The sequence below is a fragment of the Saccostrea cucullata genome, unplaced genomic scaffold (assembly GCF_032062105.1).
Source record: "Saccostrea cucullata isolate Sc308-1 unplaced genomic scaffold, CSIRO_AGI_Scuc_v1 ctg179, whole genome shotgun sequence".
Taxonomy (NCBI): domain Eukaryota; kingdom Metazoa; phylum Mollusca; class Bivalvia; order Ostreida; family Ostreidae; genus Saccostrea; species Saccostrea cuccullata.
This window is the reverse complement of record NW_026932316.1, coordinates 406,906-419,349: the sequence shown is the minus strand read 5'-3', so window position 1 is coordinate 419,349 and position 12,444 is coordinate 406,906. Positions and strand designations below refer to the sequence as shown.

Here is a 12,444-nt window from a genome sequence, read left to right as displayed (position 1 = left end):
TGTACATTAATTGTAGAAACATAAAAAAGAATCCTTCCTGTTTGCCTGGTTTAACCACAGAAATGAGCAGACAGTACACATACTGTTTATGAGCCTGAAACATGTGAAAATCATGTGACCTCCTAACCTACAGCTGTTCTGTGTATGTCATGGAGGACCAAAATTATGACAAACATTTGTGGAGAAAATGGAGCAGAGAGGTATATTATTTCAGAATAGATGTATGTATGTCAATATTTCTCTGTTTATTGACATCGATGAATGCAACAAATTAACATACACATGCATGTACATTTAATTGAATCTTGCCTGCATGTTCAGCACTTTAAAAAAAATTAACTCACATTATCTAAAAGATCAAGTGAGATTTTCTGATCAAAGAATACCTTGGGTCAGAATGTCATATGTCATCTGATTTTCAATTTACTTAAATTTAGCAGTACCACTGAGTTCAAACAAACTTTAAAGAAAGCATATCCCTTTAGTCATGCAAAAGGAGATTCAATGTTTGTTTAAATGAATGTTTATTCAATACCAATATATACATACAATTAATGTACATGTTCTTACGAAAATTGTGTATACTTATCACCAAAATTTTTGACACCGTCTGTCCTGTAATTTCTCCTCGTCCATAATTATTGTAAATATGTATATATGAACCTCTTGTACCATACATATGGTTTTTAAGAGAATAAATGAATGAATGTTCACTACATTTCCCAGATACCAGGATAGCCCATGAAAGCTCAAAGCTTATAAGGACCCTAATGCAAGGATGTTTGGGGGGTCACTTCTGTGGGAGGAATCTGTAATACCCAGAGAAATCCCATGCTTGTGTCCGAGTGGATGACCCCCTTACCCTCTCACAAACAACCACTGCCAATCACAGTCATGCATATAATTATTGCAGCAGTACGAAAGATTCCACTGCACTATATACCCAGACACCACATGAAAATCCATGGTCCTATTCTAGGGGAGATAATTGAAAAACGGTAGAAATATTTGGTAGCATTTAAAAAATCTAAAGAATTGCTGCTGGTTTTGATTAGTCTCTTTAATATGCAGACATCTTCAGAAAGTGCATATTATGGTTCTTCTTTCATAAAATCATCTCAAAAACAAAATGGCTGTATGATTAGTGAATGTTTAAAATTTGCAAGCATCCGCATGTTTTTGCAGATTCCAGTTTGTTCAATCATCGTAAGAATGGAACAGAGAATTGAATGAATAAATATGACATTATGCAAATTTTTAGGTAGTACAAATTTCAACAAGTTCAAATCAATACCACCAGTAGGATTAAAGTTTCACACAGGAATATATTAATTTAAATAAAGAATCTTTGAGAACGTTCTTAATATGCATTGATAGAAGAGTTATGATTTATTTACTTTTTAAAACATACAAGATAAGACGACTTGGGTGAGTATTGTGTTGCATTGACCTCTTGTTAAAAAATGTCACAGGTATATTACAGAGCATGATATTACCTAGGTCTATCAGGGCCTGTGTATAATATTAGTTGTTTGACAATTAACTATCTGCTCTGTTTGGTTTTGATTCCCAGGAATTGGACTACCAGTATAGTCCCTCCCGCTGGTGCAAGCAGGGAAGTCCAGAGGAAGTCATTACTCACCATGTTCAGTGGACAGCAGAAGGTACAGAGTTGTTTTAAGGTGGGGCAAAAATGACAATGTCTAACTTGAATCTTTTCAACTAATGCAAACATGTTTATTTCTTGCATTTTGTATAGAAAGTAAAAAGGTTCGTGAAGACATTGAATGTGAGTTGAATATCTCATACGGACTGGCGGATGGACAAAAGATGGACATATTTAGTGCTAATACATTACCTGCAGGTACATAGTATCAAATAAATGTGAATTTTTTATAAGGTGTTAGGAGATATTTCTGTATTGACTTCCAGAGACATGTTTCTGACTAATTTCTAGATGCTAAATTCATTTACCTCGAAATAGTTTGGATATTTATTACAGTCTTACAGTTTTCATACAGTGAGTATATGAAGTTTATATGTTATGAAAAGACTAGTTTTGTCAGATTTTGTCTGATGTACTTTTTAATGATTTCAGAGGCCCCCATATTTGTTTTTATTCATGGTGGATACTGGCAGGCTATGAGGTCAGTTTTCAGCTTCTACCAAAGATTTTATTTTCATTTTAGGATTTAACATTTTCTGTGCTCAATTGGGCCATGAAAATCCAATGTTCTTGATCAAAACTGGTCAATATTGAAGATTTTCTATATTAGATTACTAAGCTCTAGCTAAACTTCAAAATTTACAAGCCCTTAGTCATAGAATCATCAATTTTTACATGCCTTGGTATTTGATTATGGTTGATATTTAGAAGCTGTGAATTCAGCAATACTCTAAAGGTTATACAATGTACATAGTTTCCCAAGTGAATTACTGTAACATCATATTCAGTATAGTATTATTTTACTTTTAAGAGCCTATTCACTGTAAATATCCACTGTGTGTATGAACTATATTCCCATGTTTTCATGTTTAGTATTTTAGGTCATGGATTGATATGTATCCATAAATTGTTATAACTATAAGTCCTATTACAATTTAAAACTGGTTACAAATTTTAACTTCGATTTTAAGTGTAATTTCAATATCATATTGCATATTATGTAAATGTGTTTACTGTGTATGCTTATTGTACATTGACTAAGAAGAATAATTCTTACCACTGCCAGTAAAGATGACTATAGTTATGTGGCCAGACCCCTGACTAAAGCTGGAGCTGTGACAATCTTAATGGAATACACTTTGGCACCGAAAGGTACAAGCAGAATTTGACTTTATACATCAAAATTATTGAACTTATTAAGTTATTATGATTTCTGCAGTGTGTTAAACTAAATACATGTCATTATAAATCTTTTTAACTGGTACAAAATTTGATTTTTCTTCAATCAGCAAATATAGAAACAATTGTCTCGGAGGTACAGCAGGGAATGAAGTATATTCTAAACATGGCCAAGCATCGACAGTCAAGGTTGGTAGTACTCATAATACTAACTACCTGGTAATACACATGGCCAATTAAAGATAACATGGCTTGTATATTCATGAAGTCTTGCAACACATTTTTTTTTATTTTAGGCATGTCTTAAATTATGTTATCATATATATCAAGATGTTGCGATTTTCTTGATTTATTTATATTTTTGAAGTTCTTATTAACACACTCTGACTATATTGTAGGGGTGTTTATCTGTGTAGTCTGACTATATTGTAGGGGTGTTTGTGTGGTCTGACTATATTGTAGGGGTGTTTATCTGTGTGTTCTGACTATATTGTAGGGGTGTTTATCTGTATAATCTGAGTATTTTATAGGGGTGTTTGTGTAGTCTGACTATATTGTAGGGGTGTTTATCTGTATGGTCTGACTATATTGTAGGGGTGTTTATCTGTGTGGTCTGACTATATTTTAGGAGTGTTTGTGTGGTCTGACTATATTGTAGGGGTGTTTATCTGTGTAGTCTGACTATATTATAGGGGTGTTTGTGTGGTGTGACTATATTGTAGGGGTGTTTATCTGTGTAGTCTGACTATATTGTAGGGGTGTTTGTGTGGTCTGACTATATTGTAGGGGTGTTTATCTGTGTGTTCTGACTATATTGTAGGGGTGTTTGTGTGGTCTGACTATATTGTAGGGGTGTTTATCTGTGTGGTCTGACTATATTGTAGGGGTGTTTGTATGGTCTGACTATATTGTAGGGGTGTTTATCTGTGTGGTCTGACTATATTGTAGGGGTGTTTATCTGTGTGACTATATTGTAGGGGTGTTTATCTGTGTAGTCTGACTATATTGTAGGGGTGTTTATCTGTGTGGTCTGACTATATTGTAGGGGTGTTTATCTGTGTGGTCTGACTATATTGTAGGGGTGTTTATCTGTGTGTTCTGACTATATTGTAGGGGTGTTTATCTGTGTTGTCTGACTATATTGTAGGGGTGTTTATCTGTGTGGTCTGACTATATTGTAGGGGTGTTTATCTCTGTGGTGTGACTATATTGTAGGGGTGTTTATCTGTGTGGTCTGACTATATTGTAGGGGTGTTTGTATGGTCTGACTATATTGTAGGGGTGTTTGTATGGTCTGACTATATTGTAGGGGTGTTTGTGTGGTCTAACTATATTGTAGGGGTGTTTACCTGTATGGTCTGACTATATTGTAGGGGTGTTTATCTGTGTAGTCTGACTATATTGTAGGAGTGTTTGTGTAGTCTGACTATATTGTAGGGGTGTTTATCTGTGTGGTCTGACTATATTGTAGGGGTTTTTGTGTGGTCTAACTATATTGTAGGGGTGTTTGTGTGGTCTGACTATATTGTAGGGGTGTTTATCTGTGTGTTCTGACTATATTGTAGGAGTGTTTGTGTAGTCTGACTATATTGTAGGGGTGTTTGTGTGGTCTGACTATATTGTAGGGGTGTTTATCTGTGTGTTCTGACTATATTGTAGGAGTGTTTGTGTGGTCTGATTATATTGTAGGGGTGTTTATCAGTGTGGTCTGACTATATTGTAGGGGTGTTTATCTGTGTGTTCTGACTATATTGTAGGAGTGTTTGTGTGGTCTGACTATATTCTAGGGATGTTTATCTGTGTTGTCTGACTATATTGTAGGGGTGTTTATCTCTGTGGTGTGACTATATTGTAGGGGTGTTTATCAGTGTGGTCTGACTATATTGTAGGGGTGTGTATCTGTATGGTGTGACTATATTGTAGGGGTGTTTATCTGTGTAGTTTGACTATATTGTAGGGGTGTTTATCTGTGTGGTCTGACTATATTGTAGGGGTGTTTATCTCTGTGGTCTGACTATATTGTAGAGGTGTGTATCTGTGTGGTCTGACTATATTGTAGGGGTGTTTATCTGTGTGGTCTGACTATATTGTAGGGGTGTTTACCTGTGTGGTCTGGCTATATTGTAGGGGTGTTTATCTGTGTGGTCTGACTATATTGTAGGGGTGTTTATCTGTGTAGTCTGACTATATTGTAGGGGTGTTTGTGTGGTCTGACTATATTATAGGGGTGTTTATCTGTGTGGTCTGACTATATTATAGGGGTGTTTATCTGTGTAGTCTGACTATATTGTAGGGGTGTTTACCTGTGTGGTCTGGCTATATTGTAGGTCTGACTATATTGTAGGGGTGTTTATCTGTGTGGTCTGACTATATTGTAGGGGTGTTTATCTGTGTGGTCTGACTATATTGTAGGGGTGTTTATCTGTGTGGTCTGACTATATTGTAGGGGTGTGTATCTGTGTGGTCTGACTATATTGTAGGGGTGTGTATCTGTGTGGTCTGACTATATTGTAGGGGTGTTTATCTGTGTGGTCTGACTATATTGTAGGGGTGTTTATCTCTGTGGTCACTCAGCAGGCGGTCAGCTGGCGGCCATGATGCTCTCTGTTGACTGGATGTCAGAATGTATGGCATCTGACTCACTCATCAAAGGTGTGACATGGATACTTGTGATAATAAAATGAAAGAGATGAATAATTTGATGATTCAGATATCAGTATTTCTTTTGAAAACCTTAAGAATTTAGAAAATAGATACCTAAAGGAAATATTTTAACTGAGAAGTAACAAAGTTTCTTTCCTTACTGCAACAAGTTTTATCACTCCCACTTTGGTTCTCTCTTTTATTTGATTGGTTGCCATGACACCATAATGGTTATATCACATTATTCATACATGTTAATTGTGATGTCAGGATGTGGGATGAAATTTTGCATTGTTGATGATGTGTAAAATAGTATACATGTGGTATAGTACTACAGTTTGAAAGAATATTTTCTATATGTAAATTAGGAAAAGTTCCATATGTGTGCAGCTTTCACTTCTCAATTTATTACTAGTATATAATTGCCAATAGTCATTTACATTTCCGTTTTCTGATCTTTTTTTAATTGAACAGGTGCTATAATTATCAGTGGAGTATTTGACCTACGACCTCTGATACCCTCCCCCATTAATGACCCCCTGAAGATGACTGAGTATGTATACTCTCCTTTTACATACAGCTACTCATTGACATAATCAATATTTGTTTTGTCAATCTATATAAAGCAATTATTTATATCCTCCATAGATTTATATTTGATAAGATTTAGTAATTCTCAAATTAAAGTTAATATTAAATGTTGAATTAAAACATGACGATGGGCCATGTACCGTCAGGCATTATATTGCCGCATATTACTGTGTATTCTTAGTTGAGCAACTGGATACAGTACATTGAGATCAGAAACCATTGAAGATTCTTACAATTATTTCTTTCTATTTATTGATCTTGAAAAAGAAGTGAATCATTATTTATTTGCTTATTTTATCTGTAAATGTATAGATTCATCTCATTGTAAATTCTTTGCACAGGAACAGATTATATGCAAAAGTAGTTTTGAATTTATAAAACAAAATAATTTGTTATACCTTTAAAAATTTGTTCCTTTAGCGCAATTTTATTTTTACATTGTTGTCAACCAATCAGAGAGATAGGAATAATTCAAACATTTAATAAAATAATTTAATGTAATTTTAAAATGTGAAAAGTTTTGATTAAGATGACAAGAATAGACAATGAACATATGTCAGTTAGAGAAGCCTTTAACTCAGGTGAGCCATGGTCAGAAACCCATGGTCGGTCTCGGATCTCAGAAGCCAGACTGACCATGGGTTTCTGACAGCGAGGTGAGATAAAACTAAAATCCTTAATTTCTATAATAGAGCTTACACAAAAACAAAAGTGGTACACAGTAGCATTATATATCAATACACTGTTACATCAAATATATTTGCTGTATGTATAATTAATGTGCTCAGAAGGCTACTAAATGTAATTGCTCTAATTAATGCTCGTTAAAGGACTTCTGCCTGGGAGAACAGTCCTATGAAGGTGATGGGGGAGATCATTAGACATAGCAAAAACAGGAAAATAGTCCTAGCAGTGGCAGAACATGACCCAAAGGAATTCCACAGACAAACACAACAAGCATTCCAGGTATTAGAATATTTAGTTCAAAATATATATTTAGTGAATTGGATTGAACAGAAGGCATAAATGCCTATGATTGTTTTCTCCATAACATTAGAACATTTGAAATAGACTAGTATTAATTATTAATCCATAAATTTTTTTAGTATATTCAATTTGATTTATCCTTCTAACTTGAATTTTTATGAATCGTAACTTTTCCTTATATATTTATCGATGAAGGGTTATTTTCCATTAAATTTATGCAATCAGTATTAGTTATTGTTATTTAAGAATTAACTTGATGATACAATGTCTTATATTTCTGTGTACAGGCCCTTTCAGAAGCTGGTGTCAGTGTAGACTGTGTGCTCAGTCCTGGAGTTGATCATTTTGGAATTGTGGAGAAATTACTGTATGAGGACTTCCATCTGACACAGGTAAAATATCTAGGAATCAATTTAAGATGCTCACAGACCAACACCACAGACTTGATTGCTTAACATTGTACCATTAAAGTAACCTAGCTTTATATTACTTCAGACATCAAAGAAGTCTGTAATATAATTTAACTAAATATAAAACACCATTACCCTGAAGCCTAGGCAGGATAGATGTTATTAAGATGAACAAGACTCCTGTCTTCTAAGCCTTTTTTTCTTTAATTAAATATTTTACAAGCTAGAAATTAGCTTGATACAGGAGCAGTTTACGGTGAGGCACATGATCTCTGCAAATGAAAGGTATTCCTTAGTGTGTCAAGGTTTTCTAAAATTATATACATGTATACATGAAAATTTGGGTGTGCTGTATCCACCTGATTATAGGTAACTATTATGTCATCCCCGTGTTGGACTCAGAAGGTGACCATCCTTGATTATCATAGTTTCTCCCATTTTGATCCTTTGAACACCACCTTTGCCCATGAGACAATATACCCTAAGCATGATGTTTGTCTCATAGTTGAATCAATATGCACAAGAGCATCATGCTCTGTGTAAGAAGAATTTATAAAACAAGGAATGCTTTTGATAAAGAAGTTGACAAAACAAAGGACAGGGGATGCTTTCTCCTCTATGGCACCTGCTCCACCTCTGACATTTTCAGAGATTTGTGTTTGCTCTGCACCCAATAAGTATAATAATTCAGTGGACTTTTTGAGGTTAATAACTGTTTGTTAATCCATATTACATCCCCACTTTTATCCTTAATCACCGGCTCATCCTTTTATATCTCCTTTTTTTGGTCCTTTGTGTAATAACTCTCTTTGATCCTTTGAACACCCATTCCTCCTTTTTAATCATGTAACCTCTTAGATCCTTTGAAAACCAACTCAACTCTTTCTTTTGATTATATTCCAGTTTGGATCCCTTAAACACCCACTCCTCCTTTTTAATGGTATGCACACTTTGATCCTTTTAATATCCACTCTTTCATTTGAATCAATTCAGGGGCCAATTTTACAAAAGAAATTTTGACTAAGACCAAAAACCTATGTTGATTATAAAATTTTGCAAAATTAATTATTCTTTTTGAAATTGTTACCATTAAAATATCATTCTAAATGCTTTATAAAAAAAACGTTTTCAAATTAATGCAATATAGAAAGTTACAGGCAGAATTAAATTTTGGTCTTAGTCATAAGTTCCTTTGTAAAATGGGCCCTGGATCCTTTGAACGCCCACTCCTCCTTCTTAGTGGTATGCACAGTTTGATCTTTTAAATATCCACCCTTTCCCTTGATGACATTTTAATTTGTATCCTTTCTCACTTTGATCCTATAAACGCTTAACTCTTTCATTTAATGATATTTCGATTTGGATTCTTTGAACACTCACTCCTCCTTTTATTGTTATGCTCACTTTTATCCTTTGATTATCAACTCTTATTTTCATCGTATCCCCACTGTGATCCTTTGAACACCAACTTTACCCTGTTATTTTAAACACCCTCTTTCTTTTCCTTTTAAATAGTATCCCCAATTTGATCCCTAGACATTAATCCTTTGAACTCCCACTTTCTTTTTTAAAATAGTTTATGTCCATTTCCATCCTGTGAACACCTAATTTTTATGATGTCCCTACCTTGATGCTTTGAACATCTAAAATTCTTTTAGTCCGATATATCTTGAATTTTTCCAGGCCACGATTTTGATATTTTACATGCTAGGAAAACGGTAAAACGTCAGAACCGGCTTATCAATGGTTCAACGCCTTTAGTGCTCACCAACATCGTTTTTATTGTTAGTTTATAAAATATACAGTCCGGTGGAAATATTTTATCATACCGTCGAGTTTTGTTGTCATTTTGTGCATTTTAAAATCTTTCAAGGTCTGTATCGAAATGTGGAGTGATATTTTCTTTTCATCGATATTGGTGAGTACTAGAGGCGTTGTGCCATAATTGATAAATTGTAAATTTAATATTTAATTCAGTTCATAAGTATCGAAAATAAGTTCTGGTTGGAGACGGCGAAATTTCCAGTTTTCATAATGGCGCCGGTTCCGACGTTTTCCTGGCACGTAGAATATCAAAATCGTGACAAAGCTTTAAAACGTGCTATTTTGGACCAACATCGTTTTTATTGTTAATCCTTCAAACAACGATCTTTCATTATAAATATACAGCTCAACAAACTTTTTAAGCTCACATGGTCTTTTGCACAAATTAAGGTCACATTTTTGTAATAAAAATTACCGAACTTCAGAATGATGACATTGTTATATTACATATATAATGTGCATTTTAAATGTCCTTTAAAAGTATTATCTTTTAAAGTTTCGTGGAGTTTTAGATTAATCAATAAATGGTACGGTGTTTCATCGGTATTGGTAAGTTTTTTTTACAAATAATATAAAACGTGCTTTCTTTGATACAATGTAGTTGAAAATTTTAAATTTTCTTCTTAAAGGTGAGTATTTTTAGAAATTCTTTGCTCATTTACCATACTCATCTGGGTATTATCGAAATCTAGCGCCGAAAAGGGATAACATTGCAGAGAGAAACCATACTACAGGGTTGGATAATAAAGTATTTTTTAATTTTTCTTTAATAGTAATTTTTCTCTATGAAAAGGAAAATTCTTCTGCATTTACGGTTTGAAACGTTAAAATTTTGCTGTGGGATGAATCTTACATGATTCTAGATTTTTAAAGGTGACTAAACCTTATTAACATACAAAGCAGTCAAACAGATGAAAAATACTATTATCACCCTGCGCTAAAGAGTCATAATTTACAGAAAATACAAGTTACAGTAGTGTACTGTGCCCGTGTCTATGTTTCTGCAATCCTTTCAAAAGAACCATAAAAAGACAACTTTGACATTATACAAAAAATCAAATGGAAATAATTATTTTTCAGAAGAATATATTAAAGTTCTAGCAATTGATTTGTATGAATTCTGTTTCAGTAAATGAAATAAAACTCAAATAATGTAAACAAATACTTTTAAAATGTATTTTGATGTCTTATCACACAATATTACATTATAACAAAGTGACCTTAATTTGTGCGAAAAACCATGTGAGCTTAAAAAGTTTGTTGAGCTGTAATCCTAGTATGAATTGTAAAAGTGTTTCCTGTAAAATTTGAGAAAAATTATACTCATCCTTCGTTATTGTATAGATAAAAGAAATTGAAGTGTTTTGTAAAATAATACATTTTTTTAGTTTAGAATATCATGCACATAAGGCAAATTTACTCTTAACTTTTTACGTTGGTAGTTATGTTACTGACAAAGCTGTTTAAATATAGGGAGGAGAACTATATTTGGTATACTTTATAAAACAAAGCTGTAATGCATGTGTCCCTCCATAATAACATTAATAGTGTTTCTTTTTTGGTTATTGCGTATTTTCGCCTGAGAGAGACTAATGTGGTAAATACCATTTCATAATTATTTGTAGATGGCAGTTGACATGATGAACCTCAACATTGCAGAAATTGACAAACAAATGGAGAAAACAGCTGTTTAGAAGTACATGTACTGCCTTTTCTTACCTTTTAAGATCTTATTCTGTAAAAATCATTTTTTTCTACAATATAAATTTATAATTTATATATATTGTTTGATTTATCTATTAAGGGGTTTCTTTTCTATTGATTTATGCCTTGAGAAGCTATTTTGCTGGTACTGGAAGAATTTGTCACATTTCTAACAGATTGCTTAATATAAACTGTTACAAAAAAGGAATAAATGATAATTTTAGCTCTAGATATCTAATTCTTAATCTAATTCATAGAAAAGTTGTCAAGCATTGACCTATCTTTGTAAAAGGTGAAGACAAGGGACGGTCAGCAGTGTCATAAATCAGTCAAGAATTTGTGTGAAGAAAAATAAAGTTACCAGTGGAAACCATTTTATCATCATCTGAATTTCTTAGACTGGCACCTGGTCCTACCTCTGATGTTTTAGAGGTCTGTGTACGCTCTGCTCTAATTTTGAATTGTTGAATGGACCTTTGAGTCTGAATACTGTTTGTCATCTCCACATATTTTATTTACCTTTCTGACCTCAAAATCAAAATCATTTTTTTTAATTCAAAAGTATTTTAAATACATGTATAAAGGAATTTTGGGGGAAAGATATAGGAAAACGGACTGGACTCAAGTTAATAAATAAAAAAATCTAGAAAAATCAGTTGAGCTAGCTACTTCTGAAAATTGTGTGCTAATAAAACTACCTTGATTTCAATGAAATTCTCCGAAACTTAACCTTTATTTTTAAATGTTCATATAAATGTTGTGAACATATTAAGGTTTCCATTAGTTTTAATCGTAATGAACATAACAAGTAGTGAACAACATAAGGTCAGTGTTCAAAAGGTACTCGTACAATGCAAAAGGAAAATAAAAAAAAAAACCAAAAAAATTAGGTCCGTGTTGTACAAATCCCAAACGTTAATATGTTCTCGTGATTGAAGTCATCTATCAAATGATCTAAAATCGGTCAATACATAGTTCTTTTGTTAATTTTGACAGGAAAACTTTTATATTTACTATTAATTTATATTTATTACCAGCCCACCGTTCATATAAATCATTTTTTTTTTTGGTGGGGTGTGTGTTTTCGTTTTGCATTTTACTAGTACCTTCATCTTCACTGTCTTGGGTTTGAATCATAAGCACTTTGGTTGTAAACGGACAATTCAACAAATATGTACTTTAACATATTTACAACATTATTCGTGTACTCAAACATACATATTCATAAATGTCTTTGATCAGTCATTGTGTAAAAAATGTCATTAAAAAAGTGTCGCAATGTAATGTTTACAACTCATTAGTGTACCATGTCTCTTGTGGTATTCAAGATCGAGATTCTAATTCTCATAACAAATTCTCATTCCACAAGGAACATAAAAAAATAAACGAGAAAATCTTAAAATTGATATGATTGTGACTGTGTCGTATTACACTATACGT

General features: G+C 33.2%; 1 protein-coding gene across 1 annotated transcript; it reads left to right on the top strand.

Moving 5' to 3' along the window:
• The first annotated feature begins 17 nt into the window (after nt 1-17).
• LOC134234826 (kynurenine formamidase-like) lies at nt 18-11,079 on the top strand. The gene is made up of 11 exons (XM_062716874.1): nt 18-200; nt 1,574-1,664; nt 1,760-1,864; nt 2,099-2,147; nt 2,733-2,818; nt 2,956-3,034; nt 5,394-5,497; nt 5,963-6,041; nt 6,910-7,045; nt 7,354-7,458; nt 10,926-11,079. Exons 1-11 carry the CDS (start codon nt 150-152, stop codon nt 10,992-10,994), a joined length of 954 nt encoding a protein of 317 aa, XP_062572858.1. The 5' UTR covers nt 18-149; the 3' UTR covers nt 10,995-11,079.
• The last annotated feature ends 1,365 nt before the right edge of the window (nt 11,080-12,444 follow it).